Below are 23,692 nucleotides of genomic sequence, written 5' to 3' on the forward strand. Positions count from 1 at the left end.
TGAGGGTGGGGCCTGCGGCGCGGGGCGGGGCCACAGGGACCGGGGCAGCTCGAGCAGTCTGCAGGGGCTGCAGCCGCCGCCGCCTGCGCTTCCAAGGTTTTGCGGCTTCCTGAGCAGAGACCCGGGCTCGGCCGCCATGTCCGCAGCGGACGAGGTTGACGGACTGGGTGTGGCTCGGCCACACTATGGCTGTGAGTGTGGGCTCCGCGGCACTGGGGTCTCGGGGCGGGCTCGCTGCCTCTGAGGCGCCGTTTTCCCGGGGGCTCGCCGGGCGGGTGGGGCAGGGCTGCTGTGGGCCGCGCGGACCCGGAAGAGCCGGTGCGGCGAGGTGGCGGGCGGCGAGGCCCGCAGCCCTCGCCCTCTCGGTCTCCGAGGCGGCGGGGAGGACCCAGGCGGCCTCCCCGCCTTGTCCCGGGCGCGGCGGCTGGAGGGCCTCACCCAGCGCCTCCCGACTCCCAGCTCGACCGAGATTGGGGAGACGGCCTAGGGTGAGGTGGCAGGAGGACGGTGCAGGGCGTGTCCCGGGGACCGGAGACCCGAGACGCGGGCTCTGCTCGGGCTTCCTGGGAAGGTGCTGCCCGAGTGCTGCCTGCGAGGTAGACCCAGGGTCCAGACCTCCCCGGCCCTAGGCTAGCTGAGAGGTGCGGCCCTGGACAAGTCACTTCAGCTTTCTCGGGCTTAGTTCCCTCGTCAGGATCTCAAAAGTGAAAAAAAAAAAAAAAAAAAAAACCCAAACCTCTGACTTCCTCATTTTCCGAACCTCATTTTCTGTCCCTGTCCTGGGACATCACTGAACTGCAGGCGGGATAGTTACCACTGGCCAAAGGAGAGTCCTTGAGAGTCTTGAGGTTTTCCGTTTTATTTTATATTCTTGCGAATGATGTTATGTTTTAGGATAATTTCACTCAGCAGTTACATGCGAGGTATTGTGTCACGTTTGTGACATTAAAGATTAGTAAGAGCAGGTCCCGCTTTCAAAGAACGTTTTAATCAGAGAGGCGGGCAGGTGTATTATCTAATGATAATAAGAAGGGATAGAAATAAAGATGCCGTGTGAACTAACTAGGCTTAAACAGTAATGTGGGTGAGAAGGAGGGGCTTGGGGAAGGCAGTAGGAACACAGATAGGACCTTTGATCAGAGCCTTGCAGGATGCTGTGTAGTTTGACAGGGTAGGGTGGGGCAAGAGACAGGACGTGGAGAGAAGAGCAGGAACTAAGGTACTGAAGAGTAGAAGAGCACTGTGTGTGTTGGGAACTGAGTGGTGTGGAGTGCACAGTGGTGGGAGGGGGAGGAGGGAGAGGGAGAAGAGTTACCAAAAGTAGTTGGGGCTAAATTGGGAAAGGCATTGAATGCCAACCGCAGGAGTTAGGAATTTATTCCATATCCTGGGTGCCCATTAAAGGAAGCAGATTGCCTTGAAGTTAATCTTATAGGCTCTTGATACAGACTGCCTGGATTTGAATCCAGGCCCCATCATTTATTTATTAGCTGTGGGGCAAAGGTCAACCAGCCTCAGTTTCCTCATTTGTAAAACAGGAGTGATAATCACAGGATTGTTGTGGGACTTCCATGAAAGAATGCATGTAAAATGCATAGTACAATTACTGCCACTTAGTTCTCAATGACTGCTGGCTTTAGTGATTCATAAAAGAGTGGGAAAAAAAAGACCATGAACAGCTCTGGATTTAGAGAGAGTTTGGCAGATAGACCAGCACAAATTTGGACCAGAATCTCAAGTCAGTATTTTTCAAGTCACACTGAAATTTAGTACATGTTCATAATATTGTACTTTTAAACAAAGATTAGGATGAATATAGTTGAAACCCCATGGTTCCTGTCTTAGGAAAGTCATTGTATTGATAGTACCGCTGGCTGTCCACATGTTACCCTGACTCTCTAGGTGACTAGCAGGAATTTGATGCTATGGCATTCTTTTATCTCTCAGGAAGGGTACAGATTCTTGCGCTTACATTCTTTCTTTCATGTTTTAGCGGTCCTGGATAATGAGAGACTTACTGCAGAGGAGATGGATGAAAGGAGACGTCAGAATGTGGCTTATGAGTACCTTTGTCATTTGGAAGAAGCAAAGAGGTAAAGGTTGGCTGGAGAGAAGATTGGGAGAAGGGAGCTGATCTGGTGTGAACAAAGATAAAGATCTCTGAGTATGTTGTAGGTGTGACTGTGAGAGGCAGGTAGTTTGAAGGAATAAGTAAGTACAGGTAGGATATTTTTTTCATGGGAGCAAGTAGCCTTGATGGCAGTTTATCATGAAACAGTCTGATGGGCACCTATGTATACTGAAAAATTTCCAGATTTGTGTTGTTCAGTTTTATGCTTATGGTGCATGTTTTGGGCACAACCAGCTATAGGGAAGAAAAGCAATTTTAAGGTTTGAAGTTTTTGGCCTTAATGTTTCACCAGTTATTCACTGGTTTTGATTTATATATGAATTGGGTCCATTCTCCACTTGGTAGTGCTCTGGGTATGGGTCCATGCATTTGGCAATATTCAAAGTCTGTTTACCAAAGGCAGCGTCCTCTGCATTCTTTGTGAAGTAAATGTACAACTGCTGTTTTCTTTTTTCAGATGCTCGAAGACCTTGTGGTCTTATTCTTAGAGTGTTGATTTGCTATCAGTAGTTCATTTCTTTTGTTCTGGTGCTTGTGTTTCTTTGCAAAGTCCCAGGGTAGATAGATGTAATTACAGATCATGTATCCTATAAGTGAGCTTTTTTTTTTTTTTTTTTTGCGGTACGTGGGCCTCTCACTGTTGTGGCCTCTCCCGTTGCGGAGCACAGGCTCCGACGCACAGGCCCAGCGGCCATGGCCCACGGGCCCAGCCGCTCCGAGGCATGTGGGATCCTCCCGGACCAGGGCATGAACCCATGTCCCCTACATCGGCAGGTGGACTTTCAACCACTGCACCACCAGGGAAGCCCCCTATGAGTGAGCTTTGGTGGAAAAGGCCAGCAAGGGATAATGAGAGATTTTGTGGTTAAAGTCTAATGAAAATCAAGGATGTTTCAAATGGTGCTAGTAATCAAGAGTGTTTTTTGTCTTGTTTTGTCTTTTTAGTTTTGAAAATCTTAAACGCTACAGGAAAGTCCAGAGAACAATACAATAAACATCCATGTATTCCAAAACTAGCAAATGTTAACCCTTCAGATTTTTTCCCTTTTCTCTCAAAAGACACAGTTGGAGTCCCCTTTGTGCACCTCCCTGGTCCCATTCTCCTTTGCATTCCTGGGGATACCACTAACATGCATTTGGTGCATCTTCTTGAATCCGGGCTTCTTTTCTGAGCTTAAAGCCCTTCCATTAGATTGGGAGAGGGTTGTGAGGAGATTAGTGATGATTTAGGTGGAGAGAATGGTAATAACACTTGTTTTTCTAAATGGAAGGTTAGACCGAAGGAGGTGAATGTGTTAGTAGAAAGGGGGATGTTTCTCATACAAAGTTTGTAAGGATCCCGTGAACAAAAATATTAAGTCCTCTGCTACTTAAATTATGGACTAGATCTAGTTTTGGAAGGTAAACAATTTGAAAGCTGTAGCTAGTATGAGAGACCATCTTGGGCTCTGTGGAGTCTTGGTGTCTTTGTTGGGGTGACCTAGGGGTGGGAGAAAAGGGCTTCCTCCCCCTGTCAAAAGCTTTTCTGCTTTTAATATTGGGTTTCCGCAGTAAAATTCCCTTTTTTAAAGAGGGTATCTTGGCTAACATCCCCTTGCTACCACTAATTCAGTTTCACTATTATGATTATGATTATGATTATTTTTAATTTGGCCACTCCACACGGCTTGTGGGATCTTAGTTCCATGACCAGAGATCAAGCCCATGCCCTCGGCAGTGGAAGCACAGAGTCCTAACCAGTGGACCACCAGGGAATTCCCCAGTTCCACTACTAATCTAGTTCAGCCATCTCATTTCAGTGAGGAAACTGAGGCCTGAGTGTCCACAGTCTACTTGTAGTTTTCTTGATTGAAGAATAGTTTTCATCATTTTATACGATGGTTTTTAACCAGGTGTGTACATTAGAATCATCTGGGGAACTTTAAAAAAAAAAAGGCTATCTGAGCCTTACCACAGAGATTCTGGTTCAGTAGATCTAGGCTGGAAGGTCCAGATACCTGTATATTTTAAATGCTTCTAGCGGTTCTGATGGACCCCCCGAGTAGAGAAATGAGATTGAAAACATTTTAGAACTCTACCTTATGCTAGGTTATGATAGCCTGAATAGGATGATGTCCTTTATCACATTTCCTTCTTCAAGCGCTGTACTACAAGAGCACTTCATTTCCATCTACTCCAGAGCATATTCTTTTCTGTCAGGTGTTTTTTTCCCCAGAATAGAAGAATATCCCATTTCCTTTAAAATCCATCCAGGGACCATGATCCCCTGGGACGTTTTTTCGTTGGGTGCTTCTGCATACTTAGGAAGTGACTAAGGCAGTGAGACATTTGTGATAGTCTTTATTTTCCATACTTTTGGTTATAAGGGAGAGCATAATAGCGGCATATTGTCCTAGTACAATCTGCACTTTGGCCTCGCATCAAGGAAATGTGCCTGGTTTATTTTATGGAGGCAATCATATAAAATCTGGATGCAGTGATATTTTTTTTTGTTTTTGTTTAAAGCTTTGATTAGAAAATCAACTTTGGAAGCACCTATTTAGACTTTACAACTAGAGAGGGCTAGGAAAAGAAGCCTGGGAATGTCATACTGAAAAAAGAAGACCGGGGTCCCTCCTGGCCACCTGATGTGGCTGTTGCCACCCCTAAAAAGTGTTCAAGGTGCACCGCAGACAAATCACATGCTCTTCCTTATTAGCTGCGACTTCAGCTCCCAGTTGTGTCTTCTACCCTGGTGAGCTGGGTTGTACCTTGTGTGCTTCTGAGGCCCCTCTTTACCCTCTAGCACAAGTCCATTTTGCCTTTTTGGATTGGCCCCATCCTGTTTCCTTCATAACCTCCACCCCTCCCAAGTTGGAGGAGTCCCAAGGTCTGGAATTTACACCCACTCCAAGGCCAGGAAGAAAGATCGAAGAGATCCAAGGGAGAAAAAGTTCCCCTCTTTAGTTCTATTTATAATACTGCTACTCCTCCCACTAAAAGCTCCACCTTATAGCACAGTGGCCCCATTGTGTATCCTAGGGCACTCCATTTTCTCCTGTACCTGTAACAGCTCTTTTGTGGGAAGAGAGGAGAGTGTGTAGAGAGGGAGAGCATATAAATGTGTGCAGACAGGGAGTATAAGTAAGAGTGTATGTAGAGAAATGAGAATGTGTTGTGAATTTGTGTTTCCCTAAGAGGTTAAGCGGGAAAATTTAGGAGTGATTCTATAAAAGTATGCACTTTGCGAATGCTTGCGAAATAGAAAATATAGAGATTCTGCTTTTCTATATTGTTTGGAGAGTAGTTTAAATATGGAAATTAAGTTATTGGTCTAATGAAGTATCATCTAAGGATTCAGAGTTTTATGCTAAGGGCTGCAGAGCAGACCAAGGACTTTATAAAGCAAGACATCTTAAATTATGTATTTATGCTTAAATGTGGGTTTAGTTTTATCCTTTTGCCTGTTCTGATTGGACTTTACATTTGTTTTGGCTAAAGAGCAGTTGTATAGTAGAGGTAAATAGCATTTTCACTCAGTTGAAAGAGGTGAGATTTAAATATGTGAGATATGGTAGGTGCTCAGGTCTTGGACAGGAAGAAGTAATAGAAAGATCAGGGACTGCCCTGGTGGTTAAGAATCCTCCTGCCAATGCAGGGGACACGGGTTTGAGCCCTGGTCTGGGAAGATCCCACATGCTGTGGAGCAACTGAGCCCATGCGCCACAACTACTGAGCCTGCACTCTAGAGCCCGCAAGCCACAACTACTGAAGCCCGCGCACCTAGAGCCCGTGCTCCCCAACAAGAGAAGTCACTGCAATGAGAGGCCTGCGCACTGCAACGAAGAGTAGCCCCTGCTTGCTGCAACTAGAGAAAGCCCAGGAGCAGCAACAAAGAACCAACACAGCCAAAAATAAATAAATAAGTAAATAAAGAAAGAAAGAAAGAAAAGAAAGATTAGAAGGTTCAGGTGAAAAGAACCAAGAAGAGAACATAACAGGCAGGGCAGAAGAGGGCAGTCTGCAGAGGAGGAGAATGTATGAGTAGTACTAGAAATGGGAGAAAATTAAGTTAGGTTAAAGGTCACAGGAGGAAGGTTAATTCTAGCACTCCCCGAGTTTAATTTAGGATTCCTTCTTTCAGAGGCTTGCTGGTATGTCCTTTTGAGCCTGTCATGGGCCACCTTCCTCCTGCTCAGTGTCCATACCCCAGCTCACAGGGCAGGGCACACCCCTCCCCCCACAAGGGGTGGAAAGTGAAGCCTGTGGCTGGCTGGAGACTGTCAAAAACCATGTGATGTTAACAAGAGCTTAACACTAAGTAGAGGCACTTTACCTTCTGTAATTTAGGGGAATTGAAAAAGTATCTTGGAAAGAAATCAGCTCTTGAGAACAAATTCTCTTTTGTGCGTATGTCTTTGTTGTTGGCATCGAACATTTTCCAGGATGGGCTCATCAGCTCTCCTCTCCTCTAAGTGGAATCAGAATTCCAGTAACATCTGGATATATCTAGGTTGGCACACTGTGATCATGAAAAGAGAAATTAAAGACGTTTAACTAGAAGCTTGCCCACCAGCTTCTAGAATTCTCAAATAATGAAGGAATATCACTAAGAGATTGAGGAGAATCATTTTTAGATTGACCCAAGCTTTCCTTTTGCAGATGAGAAAACTAATCGCTTCATGAGACCCAGTATGATTAAGGGGCCACAAAAAACGTAGCTTTTTAATGGTACTTTGGGACTACAAGCTAGGTGCATTCATGTATTTATGATTATCAAGGAGAAGTATGGGGTGGGATTTATTCTTAACTCTTAAAATGGTGACATAGATGAAAATCTCTTTTTTTTTAAATTTTTGAATTTTATTTTTTTATACAGCAGGTTCTTATAGTCATCCATTTTATACACATCATTGTATACATGTCAATCACAATCTCCCAATTAATCACACCACCACCACCACCCCCTCCCGCTTTCCCCCCTTGGTGTCCATACGCTAGTTCTCTACATCTGTGTCTCAATTTCTGCCCTGCAAACCGGTTCATCTGTACCATTTTTCTGGGTTCCACATATATGCATTAATATATGATATTTGTTTTTCTCTTGACTTACTTCACTCTGTATGACAGTCTCTAGATCCATCCACGTCTCTACAAATGACCCAGTTTCGTTCCTTCTTATGGCTGAGGTATATTCCATTGTATATCTCTACCACATCTTCTTTATCCATTTATCTTTATCCATTCGTCTGTCGATGGGCATTTAGGTTGCTTCCTGGCTATTGTAAATAGTGCTGCAATGAACATTGGGGTGCATGTGTCTTTTTGAATTATGGGTTTCTCTGGGTATATGCCCAGTAGTGGGATTGCTGGGTCATATGGTAGTTCTATTTTTAGTTTTTTAAGGAACCTCCATACTGTTCTTCATAGTGACTGTATCAATTTACATTCCCACCAACAGTGCAGGAGGGTTCCCTTTTCTCCACACCCTCTCCATTTGTTGTTTGTAGATTTTCTGATGATGCCCAATCTAACTGGTGTGAGGCGATACCTCGTTGTATACCTCATTGATTTGCATTTCTCTAATAATTAGTGATGTTGAGCAGCTTTTCATGTGCTTCTTGGCCATCTGTATGTCTTCTTTGGAGAAATGTCTATTTAGGTCTTCTGCCCATTTTTCGATTGGGTTGTTTGTTTTTTAAATATTGAGCTGCATGAGCTGTTTATATATTTTGGAGATTAATCCTTTGTCCGTTGATTCGTTTGCAAGTATTTTCTCTCATTCTGAGGGTTGTCTTTTCGTCTTATGGTTTCCTTTGCTGTGCAAAAGCTTTTAAGTTTCATTAGGCCCCATTTGTTTATTTTTGTTTTTATTTCCATTACTCTAGGAGGTGGATCAAAAAAGATCTTGCTGTGATTTATGTCAAAGAGTGTTCTGCCTATGTTTTCCTCTAAGAGTTTTATAGTGTCCGGTCTTACATTTAGGTCTCTAATCCATTTTGAGTTTATTTTTGTGTATGAGGTTAGGGAGTGTTCTAATTTCATTCTTTTACATGTAGCTGTCCAGTTTTCCCAGCACCACTTATTGAAGAGACTGTCTTTTCTCCATTGTATATCTTTGCCTCCTTTGTCATAGATTAGTTGACCATAGGTGTGTGGGTTTATATCTGGCTTTCTATCTTGTTCCATTGATCTGTGTTTCTGTTTTCGTGCCAGTACCATATTGTCTTGATTACTGTAGCTTTGTAGTATCGTCTGAAGTCAGGGAATCTGATTCCTCCAGCTCTGCTTTTTTCCCTCAAGACTGCTTTAGCTATTCGGGGTCTTTTGTGTCTCCATACAAATTTTAAGATTTTTTGTTCTAGTACTGTGAAAAATGCCACTGGTAATTTGATAGGGATTGCATTGAATCTGTAGATTGCTTTGGGTAGTATAGTCATTTTCACAATATTGATTCTTCCAAGAACATGGCATATCTCTCCATCTGTTGGTATCATCTTTAATTTCTTTCATCAGTTTCTTATAGTTTTCTGCATACAGGTCTTTTGTCTCCCTAGGTAGGTTTATTCCTAGGTATTTTATTCTTTTTGTTGCAGTGGTAAATGGGAGTGTTTCCTTAATTTTTCTTTCAGATTTTTCATCATTAGTGTGTAAGAATGCAAGAGATTTCTGTGCATTAATTTTGTATCCTGCAACTTTACCAATTCATTGATTAGTTTTAGTAGTTTTCTGGTGGCATCTTTAGGATTCTCTATTATAGTATCATTTCGTCTGCAAACAGTGACAGTTTTACTTCTTTTCCAATTGTGCTTCTTTATTTCTTTTTCTTCTTTGATTGCTGTGGCTAGGTCTTCCAAAAACTATGTTGAATAATAGAAAATCTCTTTTTTGTGAAACTTAGTACAACTGCCTTGGACAGACTCTATGGTAAGAAGTGGGTTGTCTTTAAAAGTGTTAAAAGTGATTCAAACCAAGAGTGCTTTTTTCATATTGTTACAGTGTTACAAATGGGGGGATGTGTTCCTAGCAGCCAGGAAAAGCGACTCTACAGTGTAGCTGAGACACTTAGCAAAATTTACAGCTGAGAAATGTGAGCAGTTTCTGGTATATATTAGGCAGTCAACTAGTTAGTAGCTGCTGTGATAACTAAGAAAAGTCATATTACTGTAATCTCATAACACTTATGATGAAGTCAAACAAATTTTAAAAGCCTGAATAAAACGTCTTTGAAAATCTTGACTGTTGAGATACACAAAGTGAAAAGAACGAGGACTTTCAGTTTTGGCAGCTGCAAGTTCTGATTCTGGTTTTGCAAGTTACTTAACCTTAGGGAGTAGAGCCTAAGCTTGTACTTTACAGAATGGAGATACTGTGCATTTTAGGGAGTTGCTGAGAGGGTTAAGTGCCTGGCACAGTGTCTGAAATACAGTAGGCACTCGATAAATGTATTCTTTATCCTGGTCCTTGGGGCAAAAGCAGATTTAATATGAAGATGAAGAGGCATTCATAAACTTTTCTGGGGAATTTTCTGGGCATTTTCAAGATTCTAAATGTTGGTAGCTCTTAGTTTTTTCACTTCATACTTAAGCTGTTGTCTGAAAGGAAACACCAGAAATCCCTCTAGGGATTGGAGGGTATGAGAAGACTTTTCCTTTTTACTTAATGCTTTTCTGTATATTTTAAATGCTTTTTACAATAATCATGAATTTTATAATAAAAAAGGAATGGATTAAGAAAAAGGAAAAACTTAGTATATAATTTTTAGATAATGATTATCATGAATTTAGATTTTTAAATTGCTGTATTGTCATCTTAATTACTATTTTCAATGGATACATAATGTCCATAATTTATTTAGGCTTATTCCAAAAGTTGTATTGCTTTGATTTCTGGAAAGAGTAAACATTTTCCCATATATTTGTTTACCATCTTTATTTTATGCAAGTTGTTGATGACGTTTGTCTGTCTTCTAGGGTCATGATGTTGACTTTTGTGAGCTCTCTTATAATATGGGTGTCAACCTGTGGTATTGCTACAAACATTTTCTCTTGATTTTCCATTTTATTCTTTCACTGTATGGAAGTTTTAAATTTTATGCAGTTTAAGTGTTAATCTTTCTCTTTGTAATTTCTTCTATCTAGATAGTTTAATTTCTGTAAGGCCTTGCTAAAATTTGAAGTTTTATATTCTGTTAACTTTCCTATGATATAGTTATTTAATTTTTTAAGCGTCTAAGTCTTTAAATTTCATGGTGTTTCTAAATTATTCTGATATTACTTAAAAATAATCTTTTACTACCTATTAGCAACTGACATCTAGGATGTTAAATATTAAATTACATAAAGTTCTGTTTCTAGACTTTTTATTCTTTTATGGTGAACTGTATTTCTTTTTGGGTGGGGGGGTAGGGAGTGCTGTACCATGAAGCCTGTGGGATCTTAGTTCCCGGACCAGGGATTGAACCTGGGCCCACGGCAATGAAAGCACTTAAAGCACTCTTTTTTTTTTTTTTTTTTTTTTTGTGGTACGTGGGCCTCTCACTGCTGTGGCCTCTCCCATTGCGGAGCACAGGCTCCGAACGCACAGGCCCAGCGGCCATGGCCCATGGGCCCAGCCGCTCCACGGCATGTGGGATCCTCCCGGACCGGGGCACGAACCCGTGTCCCCTGCATTGGCAGGCGGACTCAACCACTGCGCCACCAGGGAAGCCCTAAAGCACTCTTAAAGCTTAGAGTCCTGAGCACTGGCCCACTGGGGAATTCCCTTCATTTTTCTTGAAGAAATGTGTGACTTCATTTTCTTGTACTTATTAATGAGAAACAACATCTGAAACTAGCTTGATTTTTACTTCCATGAAAAGTAACATTTTTAAAATATTTTTTCACAGTTTGAAACTTGTAAAAATTCTTATTTCTAGAAGTTTCCCCATGTTACATATTAGAGTTGATACCGGCTTAGTAATTTAGCCTGTACTGTGGAGACTCTTCTTGATTTATATCTTTTTTTTTTAAGGGATTATTAATACTGCTTGACTTTTATTTATTTTTATTTTATTTTTTGACATATCTTTTTTGTTTGTTTACTTTAGCTCTAGGAAGTTGTTATATCTTTAATAATTGGTTCTAATTCAGTAGTTCTGTCTTGGGGGTGCCTGTTGGTAGGTTAGATCTGCACAGTGTTTTATGGCTGATCTTCATTTTGTTTAAGTCAGCTTTCTAGATATGTGTCCTACATATATATCTTCTGTTTGACTAACTTGATTTTCCTCTTTGGTTCTGTTAATGGTAGTTGCTTTGTCTTATTGCAATTTTTATTTTGGACTATTAACTCCTTTTCCCTCTCTATTCTTGTTAATAGATCAAACGGTCTCTGATTAGCTCATGAAGAATAGTGTGACACATACAGGACCCTTTTCAGGTGGAAAAAAGGAGCTTGTAGCCAAGAGAGTTGTTTACTTTACCAATTCCCCTTATTTTCATTAAGTCTTGGAGTGGATGTCACCATAGGAAATCTGTGTTAACTGGATTGTCCACCAGTCAAGGTTAGGAAAGTCTGGGTGGGCTAAGTGGACCATCAGTTTGACCTAATCTAGCATATATTTCTTCTAGTCTTAAATGTCAAAGCAACAATTGTTTATATATTTTGATGTTCCTAATTGAAAAAACAGTAAAAATATATTTGAGGGCCTAAGTTGGCATTGTTCTAGGAATGTGATTTTTCTGGCTTTGCGTGATGATCTGTCTCTGATTTCTGTATAATTCCTTCAGTTTCACAGTTTAGCAATGGGGATACCTTTTGGTAGCAGGACCTGTTTTGAACATTTTTAAGCCATGTGGTATTTGATGGACTCAGGGTTGTTTCCAATTGTGGCTGCTAAATAAACCCTTTCACAGGAAGTATTTATGTAAAAAAGTGCTAGTAGGCAAAGTGAGACCATCCGGAAGTGATTCATATGACTGGTGTTGTTTGTTTAATTTGGGACTTGGTTGCCTAGAGACCATATCTTTGAGCAAGCTGAGTGAAGTGCCACATGAATGCAGAGGTCCCATTGCCTACCTGATCAAATCAGGACTGCTGTTTGATTTTTCTTCTGACAGAGCTTCTGGTAATCTCATTGATCCCTGTGCTTTGACAGTGTGTGAATCAAAAAATCTTAAACATATAAATGAAAGATCTGGTTAATGGTTTATGTTGAAGAGAAAGTCTACTTGCTTAAGTTTGAATGTTTAAAAATTTTCTTCCATATAATTGTACATTGGGAAGAATTATTTTTCAATAAGGTATTTTATTATATAAACCTCAATACTTCAAATACCTTTACACCAGCTAAGAGGAAGCAAAACAAAATAAAACCCCCAAAACCAAAAACCAACCCTGCGATTTGCAAGGACATCATGATATACAATATTACCTGTCTGACCCAAGGTCAGTGTCTTTCCCCTCTCTCCTCCTTCATCATCATCATCATCATCATCATCATCATCATCATCATCATCATCATCAGTACCATTTATTGAGCACTTATCATGTGCTGGGCACTGTGCTAAGCACTTCATATGCATTGTCTAATTAGCTATTCTTGAAGTCCCATGAGGTGCTTATTCTTATCTACATTTAACAGAAAAGAAAGCAAAGCTCAGAGAGGTTGACTCGTCCATCTCTTAAGTGATAGATCCAGATTTCAGGCTTGGCAAAGACTCCAAAGCCTTTGCTCTTCCCTGGATCAGTCTGTCACTGCAGTACTACTTGTGCTTCTAAAAATAATAACTACAACAACAGTATCTACCAGTAATTAAACAGAACGATGATGTACTTTACATACAACATTATGGTGAGATAGGCATTATTTTTATTTTAAAGAAGGAAAAAAATGAGTTAGTATCACGTGTTTCAAGGTCATGTAACTGTGGAATTCAAGCCCAGGTCTGTGTGACACCGTCACTACTGCTGTCAACCTCTACAGGCACTAAAGGGACAGCATTTAACTCCAAAGTTAAGTCACCTAGTTCCCAGACATTAAACAATTGCCTAGCTGTCAAGTGGGTGAGGGAATGTGAGCTGTTTCCTGCTTCTAATTGCAGTCTCTTTTACCTGCCAGTCTGCCTATATGAGGACAGTTCTCTGATTTGTCTCATGTATTTTAAAAAAAATATTTATTTATTATTTATTTGGTTGCACTGGGTCTTAGTTGCGGCACGCGGGCTCCTTTAGTTGCGGCATGCAAACTCTTAGTTGTGGCATGCATGTGGGATCTAGTTCCCTGGCCAGGGATCAATCCTGGGCCCCCTGCATTGGGAGTGCGGAGTCCCAACCACTTCCCTGGAGTGCCACCAGGGAAGTCCCATGTCTCATGTATTTTTGTGTCTAACAAGTTGTTGGACTCTGTCTTACACTTTTTCTTATTCATTGCAGAGCTAAAGATAGTGATAGACATAAATAAGTAACAGTTAACTGATTGATGAAAAATTTGGGCATGAATGCTTACAAGAAATACAGTAAACATAAAATCTAAGTGATTTTTATAGGTGTCTAGAAACATAACTGGTCTGTGATAAATGTGTATATTTAACTTTTTTGACCTAACTCCTGCTCACTAAGAGGTCTCTTGGAGTTGGAAATTGATGCAGTAGAGGTTATATGGTTACATACAGTGACTCTGGGGAGACTAGAGAGTGCCTGGTTGGTTTTCTTCTTTCTAGCACCTATTTTTGATTCAGTTTAGAAAGGCATTCCTTCTTCCCAATTGCTTGTTTTTTCAGTAGTGACCTCATGCAGACAGGAGTGGCATTGGAAATTGCCTTGGATTGTTTGGCAAGAATTGTATTTTTTGGTGTTGTGGGTGGAGGAAAGGCCTGCCTCAAGGCCTTTATTTCTTCCTTATTCTGAATACCTTCCTGTTGACTCATTGGAAATCATAACAAAAAGCAGAAGGAGCATTGGAGAGGCAGCTGCCAGCCCAGGGCTTGGCTTCTGTTGGGGCAGATGTCTGCGGACTGAGAGAACTCTGGCTTTAAGAAAAATTGGGAGACTTTTGTAGTAGAAGGAAATACTATTGTTGTGATAGGTATTTATCCATAAGGTAGAAAGTATCAGCCGGTTGCTAGGAGTCATTAATCAGCAACATAAAAAACTAAGGATATTTTCTTCAATAGGATTAATTAGTCTTCCTTTAAAATTGAAGCAGAGGAACTGAAGTGTAAAAAGAGGGAATGGGGCAAAATTAGAAAAGGAAAAATTGAAAAGGAAAAATACCTATGATCATTAAAAATAGAAAAATGATATAAAAATAAAATTTAAGGGAATTCCTTGGTGGTCCAGTTGTTAGGACCCCAAGCTTTCACTGCCGAGGGTTTGGGCTCAATCCCTGGTCAGGGAACTAAGATCCCGCAAGCTGAAAGGCGTGGCTGAAAAAAAATTTTTTTTAATAGAAAAAGTCTTGTGGTATAGCAGATCATTTTATTACAAATAACATACATCTCAGATGATCTTTAAAACAGCTAAAAGGAGACAAAAGTTACTTACCACTTACATGACTATTACAACAAAATGTTTTTCTGCCCTGAAGACATATTACTATGTCATTACTTTGGAGAGTGCTTTTTAATCATTGCTAGTTTGAAGAGGTAGTGCTAGACAGTGGCTTGACTTTGGGAGTTTTCCTTTAAAAACTTGAGAATTACCCACAAAAATGTGTTTTAGGTAGATTTGGTCTCAACTTTTAAAACTTTCTCTTAATCATTTAAAAATAGGTAATATATGGATATATGACACTTAATTCAGAGGCTCTGCTAGGATATTCAGTAAAAAAAAAAAAAAAAAAGAAAAAAAAAGAAAAAAGTCTCCCTAGTCCTGTTTCCCAGGCACCCAGATCTTCCCAGGTGGAACCACTGTTATGATTGTATATCCTTCCAGAGTCTGTGCATCTAAATACAAATACCTTTTGTTTCCTCTTATAGAAATGATAGCACTGTACATTCTGCTTTGCATCTTGTAACATGTTCCACATGAATATGTTATAGCGCTTCATTTTTTTTCTTTCACAGTTGCATAGTTTTTCAGTGTATGGGTTTAACCCATCAGTGGACGTTTCCCCCCCACCCCAGCTTCTTCTCTTATTAGTAGTGTTGTAGTTAGCAACTTTGTATGTGTGCCATCTTGCACTTGTGAGTATTTTAGGTTAAATTTCTAAAAGTAGAATTTCTAAGTTAATGGGAATATCTACATTTAGTTTTGATAAATATTGTCAGTTTGCTCTCTTTGGAGGTTGTACCAGTTTATATGTACATCAATGATACATGAGAGGGCTGCTTTCCCTATGATTTCACTGACCTAGAGTATCATAAGTTTTTTTGTCATATTTATGAATTTCATAGGTGAAGATGGTATTTTAATTGTAGTTTCATTTTCAGATTATCTTACTCTGAGTGAAGCCAAGCATCTTTACATATGTTTAAAAGCTATTTGTATTTCCTTTTCTGTCAGCTGTTTTGGCAGAATCCTTTGCTCATTCCCTGTTGTGTTATTGGTCTTACTGATGTAAAAGCTCTTTTTATACTGAGGAGATTGATCCTTTGGATTTATGTGTAGTAAATAATTATTCTAGCTTGTCTTTTAACTTTTGATTTTAAGGTGTTTAAAATAATTTAGAATTTTAAAACATCTGATTTTACTAAATCTTTTATTTTTATTTATTTATTTATTTTATTGGAGTATAATTGCTTTACAATGTTGTGTTAGTTTCTGCTGTACGATGAAGTGAATCAGCTATATGTATACCTATATCCCCTCTCTCGGACCTCCCTCCCATCCCACCTATCTAGGTTGTCACAGGGCACCAAGCTGAGCTCCCTGTGCTATACAGCAGGTTCTCACTAGCTATCTATTTTACACATGGTAGTGTATTTATGTCAAACCTAATCTCCCAATTCATCCCACCCTCCCCTTCCCTACCTATGTCCGCATGTCCGTTCTCTACATCTATGTCTCTATTCCTTTTATTTTTAGCTTTTGGGCTTTGTATCATTTTTAGAGAGTCCTATACTGAGATTATACAAAAACATTCCCCCAGGCTTTCTTCTAGTATTTTTAGGATATAAAGAACTTTAACATTTGACCCTTTGATCCATTTGGAATTTATTTTGGTGTGAAGAGTGAGGTAGAGCTCCTGCTTTATTTTTTTTTCTCTAGTTGGTGTTTGGATAGTATCTTAAATATTGAGCACCAGCAATGGCTCTCTTATGAAATGTGCTCTGGAATTTGCCAAACTCTCTGGGTCTATGAACTGAGATTTAATTTTTAATTTTTTATTTTCAGAACAAGGCAGCTTCAACTTCTGAGATTTTTTGAAACATATGGCTTAAATATCCTTTTAGAAAAATTAGCTAGAAGTTTCCAGAGTTCTTTCCTCCTCCCTTCCTCCCTTCCTTCCTTCCTTCCTCCCTCCCTCCTTCCCTCCCTTCTTTCCCTTCCTTCCCTTCCTTCCCTTCCTTCCCTTCCTTCCCTTCCTTTCCTTCCTTCCCTTCCTTTCCTTCCTTTCCTTCCTTTCCTTCCTTCCCTTCCTTTCCTTCCTTCCCTTCCTTCCCTTCCTTCCCTTCCTTCCCTTCCTTTTGGCTGCCCTGGGCCTTAGCTGTGGCACCACGCGGGATCTCTGTTGAGGCATGCAGGATCTCTCTTTTTTTTTTTAGTTGCCGCATGCGGGCTTCTTAGTTGCAGCATGCAGAGTCAGTTGCGGCATGCATGCGGGATCTAGTTCCCTGACCAGGGATCCAACCTAGGCCCCCTGCATTGGGAGTATGGAGTCTTACCCACTGGACCACCAAGGAAGTCCCCAGAGTGCTTTCAAGCAAGTTGTATTATGTTTAAAAGATTAATAGTGTAATGAAGTTGGCATTGAGAAAACAGGTTTTGGATGAACAACTTTGACATATATACTGTGAAGAGATGAATAGACTTGTCAAACTAACAATTTATTCTTTGTGTTAAAGGAGAGTATAGTTTTGAAGAACTTTTGAAAACTGTGTAGCTGACTTCTGTATCACTATTTTTTTTTAAAATAAATTTATTTATTTATTTATTTTTGGCTGCATTGGGTCTTCATTGCTGCACACGGGCTTTCTCTAGTTGCAGTGAACAGGGGCTACTCTTCCTTGCGTTGCGCAGGCTTCTCATTGCATGGCTTCTTTTGTTGTGGAGCATGGGCTCTAGGCGCACGGGCTTCAGTAGTTGTGGCTCGCGGGCTCTAGGGTGCAGGCTTAGTAGTTGTGGCGCATGGGCTTAGTTGTTAGTTGCTCCATGGCATGTGGGATCTTCCCAGACCAGGGCTCAAACCCATGTCCCCTGCATTGGCAGGTGGATTCTTAACCACTTTTGAGGCATATTCTATTAATTTCCTCTCATTAAGGAGGAAAGCTTTTGGTGGTCAAATATGTTTCAGAAATACTGGATTAAACCAAGGTAAACAGATTATTTAGCTGGTGGACTGTTTAGACTGTCATGGGCTGTAAATTCTGAATCTCCAAGGGAGAGGATAGTGTAAACAATATTCCTCCAACCTAGTTTACTATCAGACTCTTTCCTCACAGGTCGTCTTTCTTAGGACTAGTGTTCCAGGGTATACTTGTTTGGGAGCTCTCTCAGAATATTGGATCTGTGGGACTGTTTCAGCTAAGAATTTGAGACCTGTTCATGGTCAGTTCTTAAATTAACTGTTTTATGTTTTATCTGTAGTTTCTTTCCTTTCTCCATTGAGTTCTCATGTTCTTGGTTGATAGAGCTTAAATTAAAGCCATTATTGTATTAATTGGGTAGGTGTAATTGCTGAACTTCGCCAGTGATCTTAAGACATTGTGAAGAACAAGAGTGTGTTTTTTTTTAAAATAGGGGATTGAAAATGTACTAGTTATTAAAAAGGAGAAGATACCACAAATTCTAGTCTAGTGAACTAGTTTCTGGCAAAATTCTGTAGCATGTATTTTGTCAAATAGATGGCTTATGGAGAGAAAAGAAGGGGTGCTTAAGAGTCAACCAGGACTCCCTGAGAAAGGCCCTGTCACAGTAACATCATTGCCTTTTGGACAGACTCACCAGATTGGTGAATCAGAGAAACGGAGTAATGTCTAGATTTCATTAAGGCATTTGAAAGTATGTCTTGTGATACTTTTGCAGACAGATTGGATAAATGTGGACTAGACTGTAATGTAATTAAGATTTGTAGCCAGATGAGTAAATCATATTCAAAAAGAGCTGCTAAATGGTGAGTGACTGCTTAATGGGCAAAGGATTCCTTTTTGGGTGGTGACAATTTTCTGGAATTAGATAGTCATGGTGGTTGCACAACATTGTGAATATACTAAAACCCACTGAATTGCTTACTTTAAATATGTTAAAAATGGTGAATTTATGTTACATACATTTTAGCTCAGAAAAAGGAGCTGCTAGAACTTTTTTTTTTTTTGTGGTACGCAGACCTCTCACTGCTGTGGCCTCTCCCGTTGCGGAGCACAGGCTCCGGACGCGCAGGCTCAGCAGCCACGGGCTGGGTTCACGGGCCCAGCCGCTCCGCGGCATGTGGGATCTTCACGGACCAGGGCACGAACCCGTGTCCCCTGCATCGGCAGGCGGACTCTCAACCACTGCGCCACCAGGGAAGCCCGAGCTGCTAGATCCTTAATTCAAAGAAAGCTCAGTAGGTCATGTTACAAGTAAAACATTTGTGTTGGGACTTATGCATGCATCAGTGGTATGTTGATCAAATCTTCAGTTGTGTTGCTGGGATTGTTAATACACTGCATGAAAGATTTTGCTTTCAAAATACCTTGAATCTAATGATGATATTTAATAGTGAGAAATGTGTCATCCTGCATTGAGGTTCAAAAAATGGAGTGTCTAAATACAGGATAGAGAGAGAAGTAGCATTAGTAGGGACAGGATTAGTGGGGAAAAAAAACAAAATGAAACAAACCTGAGATGTTTATTAACTCACTAATAGAAATGTGGTATATGCAGCAAAGGAAACGATGGTTCCATTGTCCTCTGTACTGATGAGAGGCTACCTGAAGTTGGTTTTCAGTTCTGGAGGCCATACTTTAAGAGGGACCTTGCTAGTCTAGAGCAGGGATGATAGATATGTGGTGGGCTTCCTTCACACCCATGGCAGGCACTGCTGATACATCAGAATCCTTACCTGAGGAGCCACTCCAGGCAGTGGGTGTTGGTCCACTAGTTGAGACTTGGTTGTTGCTCCAGGACTAGAGCATGTTGGATGAGCATGTCCAGGATTAAAAAGGGTCTAGAGATTATGAGGTATGAGGAATTATTGAACAAATCATTTAATATGGAAACAAGATTTAGAATATATTGAGACTTCCCTGGTGGCACAGTGGTTAAGAACCCACCTGCCAATGCAGGGGACATGGGTTTGATCCCTGGTCCGGGAAGATCCCACGTGCCGCGGAGCAACTAAGCCTGTGCACCACAAGTACTGACTCTGCGCTCTAGAGCCCACAAGCCACAACTACTTAGCCCACGAGCCACAACTGCTGAACCCGAGTAACACAACTACTGAAGCCCGTGCTCCTAGAGCCCATGCTCCGCAACAAGAGAAGCTACCACAAAGAGAAGCCTCCACGCAGCAAAGAAGAGTAGCCCGCACTCACCGCAAGAGAGAAAGCCCGTGCGCAGCAACGAAAACCCAACGCAAAATAAAATAAATAAAAATAAATAAATAAATAAAAATTTTAAAAATTTAGAGAGAATATAGAATCATAGAATCTAAGAAGATCAACCTCTCATCCAGTATAGGAATTTATTCAACTGTTAATATTTTGCCGATATTATTTTAAAATTCCTGAAAAATGGTAAAGGGGTTCAATTTATCATATGTGGTACCAGAGGAACAGAACTAGGCAATGGAAATCTGCTTAATATGAGGAAGAACTTTATAGCAATAAGAGGTTTCCAAAAAAATTCCCCAAAAACTTGCTTTGAGAAAACCCATGTTGCAGATTTTCAAGCATAGACTATATAATGGTTAATGGAAGATTATGTTCTAACCTAAGTGCTTTCTCAAGTTACTTAAAATAGATTTTATTTTCATTTCCTGTTATTAAAAGGTATTTTTATTTTGAATGACTTGATAATATTCCATTGCTCTTTTTTTTTTTCTGACACGGCTAAAAAAGTCGGGAAAAACACCTCCAATACAATAAAACAGGTAAAAATTTTCTGAGCTCCTCCATTGTTCAGGACCCTCTGGTAGAACTGGAGAAGATGTGAAAGTATAACCCAATCCTGCCCTTAGGGGACTTATGGATTAATTGGACAGTCAGGGTATAACCATTTGAAAAGTTACTCACCATCGAAGGATGAAAGATCTAACTAATGTCACAAGGCAATATAGATTGCCAAGGAAATGATGCAAGCAGTTAATGTGTTAAAATTTATCTAAGGGAGAGATTATTTTATGGCTGAGTTTTGCAGTATAGTCTGAAATTATATGGCAGAGAAGGGACAGCATAACTGTAGGTATGTTTGTCTTACTTTTTTGTGCTCCTTTAGACAGTCTCTTTAGTGAGACCGTCTTTTTCTACTTGTTGGTGTCCAACAGCAGCTCCTTCCACAGTGCTTTTCACAAAGTAGATGCTCAGGAATATTGTTCTGCTGAATTCGTGAAAAGTTGTGTGGAATGTGGGGGCTGTGGTGGTTAAGAGAACTTCAGTATTGGTGGTGATGAGAATTTAGGGTAATTTCTTTTTCTTTTATTATTTGGCTGTAATTGAGACCAGGACTGTGGTCCTCAAGCAAGAGAGAAAGGATGGTTTGTGTCATTCAGCAGTTATTTATTGAGCACCATGCTTCAAATAGAAATCAGAAAAGGATTCCACCCTTATGTCCTTAAGTAACATTAAGAGGTAAAGAGATACAAAGTGCTGTAAGAAACTCTAGAGGAGGGACTTCCGTGGTGGCACAGTGGTTAAGAATTGGCCTGCCAGTTCAGGGGTCACGGGTTCGATTCCTGGTCCGGGAAGATTCCACATGCCGCGGAGCACCTAAGCCCATGCGCCACAACTACTGAGCCTGCACTCTAGAGCCCACGACTACTGAGCCCATGTGCTGCAATGAAGAGTAGCCCCGCCTTGCTGCAACTAGAGAAAGCCCATGTGCAGCAACGAAGACCCAACGCAGCTAAAAACAAAACCATTAAAAAGAAAGTCTAGGGGCTTCCCTGGTGGTGCAGTGGTTGAGAGTCCGCCTGCCGATGCAGGGGACACGGCTTTGTGCCCCGGTCCGGGAGGATCCCACATGCCGCGGAGCAACTAAGCCCGTGTGCCATGGCCGCTGAGCCTGTGCGTCTGGAGCCTGTGCTCCACAACGGGACAGGCCACAACAGTGAGAGGCTCGTGTACCGCAAAAAAAAAAAAATAAATAAATTAAAAAAAGAAAGTCTAGAGGAAATTTGGAGGAAGAAGAGATTATTTCCAGTGGTAGATTATGGAAGAGTTCATGGAGGAGGTGCCTTTTGGAAGTAACATTTGAATTGTCAGAGATGGGTGGGGCTGATCAAAAGTTTTATCAACCTTTATTCTTAGTAGGCATCTCCATCCCTAGCTTCCCATATCACAACTTGATGACCTCAATTTTCTCTACAAACTCCCTCCATTTTTCTGGCCCTAACAAATTTATCTCGTTTACCATGCAATGTTGACCTCCTTCCCTGTAGCAACGGGAGAACAATTTTTCTTCTTAAGACTCAGTCTTCTCTCTGTGGTCTGGATCCTACCCCTCCTTGTTTCCTAGGGTTCTTGTCCAGTATTATTTTCTTAACTATAACTTGAGCTGTTTTCTGCCAGTTCTTTCTCTTTCGCACATAAACATCCTCACCCATTCCAGATATACTCCCTCAATCCTAGACCCTGTCTAGGATTATTGTCCCTTCTTTTTTCCTTCAAGGAAAACTTGTCTTTATTCCTTATATACACTTTTAAAATCTTAACTCACATGGATGCGATTCGTGTGCCCTCCTTTCTCCCACTGAAATTTCTCTTGCTCAGGTCACCAGTGACCTAATTGCTATGCCCATTGGAAAATTTTCAGTACTTATTTTACTTAATCTATGCAGCATACAACACTCTTTGTCTATTCACTTCATGAGATTTTCTTCCTTTTAACTGGGTATCTTTTTATACTTAAAAATTTTTGACCTGTATCAATATATTGCCGATCTAAGACAAATTCAGGCAGCTCCTCCTCCAAGAAGCTTACTTGGACACCCACCCTTACCCCAGGTCTGAGTTAGATGCTCCTCTCTTGTGTCTCTATCGTCCCCCTTCCCCCGCCCACATATCTTTAGTATAGCTTTTCACAATAAATTGTAAGTGCTTTATTTTTTTCTCTTCCCTAATTGACTGAGGCTTGGAGGGCAAGGGCTATATGTCCTTAGTGAGGTTCATACTCAACAGTTAACCCGCCTCCTGATACGTTCTCACTAACGACTAGATCTGAAAATTAACTTTTTGGCATGTTTTCGCTCTACAGCCTCTCCTTGTTCCCCTGGGCTCTGACAGCTGCTGCAGTAGGCAGTGACTCAGAGAAGTGGTTTTTTGCAAAGAAATATGTGCCTGTCTTCCACCTAGTAGAGGACTCTCACCTGTTTTTTTTTTTCCTCAAGAGCTGCCCACAACCAGCAGTGACTAGGCTGAGACTTGAGCTCACGTTGAAGTCTTTTTTTTTTCCATTTAGTGTTAAAAGGTGTTTCATGCTTCATGATTTATGGTAAAGTAGAGGTGGGTGGGTGTATAGGTTGAACACAGTAATGTTTCACTAGGCTTTGCTTCTGAATACTTGGTCTGGAAGTAAGTTAATCCTATTCGCTCAGGGACTTCTTTTTTTTCTTTTTAAATTTCATTGAGGTACCGTTTACATACCATAAAATTCTCTGATTTTCAGTGTATAAGTCAACAATTTTTAGTAAATTTACCAAGTGGTGCAACCATCACCATAGTCTAGTTTCTACCACTCTAATAAGACGAGGGACCCTTTTGAAATATGATAACAATTAGACATTTAATATTGGCAAGTAAACTTGACATACCTTGTCCAGTTCAGCAGAGTGAAATGATTTGTTCAGGGACAGGTCTGTTTTAGGTATCAAGAAACACAGAGGTTAACTAAGTTAACTTAAGACGAAGAAAAAAAAATCCCTTCTGTTTCTCACAATTCCTATAGCTGTTCAGATTGGTTTAATTCATATTCAGAAGTTTCTTTTAAAACAGATACTATCAAGATTTCTCATTTTGCTTGTATGGCTTGGAAGACTAGCGTTTGTCATTTCTTGCCTGGGTTACTGCTGTACTTTCTTTAGTAGCTCTGCACCCCTTAATAGTCCCCCCTCCTAATCCGTTGTGCTTGGAGTGATCTTTTAAATCAGATCTAATCATTTCTTTCCTGTTTGAAATCCTTCAAAAGGTCTGTACATTCTCTTCCTTTAGCTTGACATGTTCTCCCCCATGCACGCGCGCACACACACACACACACACACGTCCTTCAAGGCATAAATGTCATTTTCTCTGGGAAACCAGTTCTCAT

At 40.7% G+C, this 23,692-nt stretch overlaps 1 protein-coding gene across 1 annotated transcript in view; it reads left to right on the plus strand.

Moving 5' to 3' along the window:
* Positions 1–30: 30 nt before the first annotated feature.
* The window catches only part of IQGAP1 (IQ motif containing GTPase activating protein 1), a 102,387-nt gene continuing 78,725 nt past the window's right edge, over positions 31–23,692 (plus strand). Inside the window, exons 1-2 of the mRNA XM_012536205.3 lie at positions 31–191; positions 1,994–2,093. Of these exons, the coding sequence (XP_012391659.1) occupies positions 137–191; positions 1,994–2,093 (155 nt within the window). The 5' untranslated portion in view covers positions 31–136. The remainder of the gene's footprint in view (positions 192–1,993; positions 2,094–23,692) is intronic.

The sequence above is a fragment of the Orcinus orca genome, chromosome 2 (genome assembly GCF_937001465.1).
Source record: "Orcinus orca chromosome 2, mOrcOrc1.1, whole genome shotgun sequence".
Classification (NCBI taxonomy): domain Eukaryota; kingdom Metazoa; phylum Chordata; class Mammalia; order Artiodactyla; family Delphinidae; genus Orcinus; species Orcinus orca.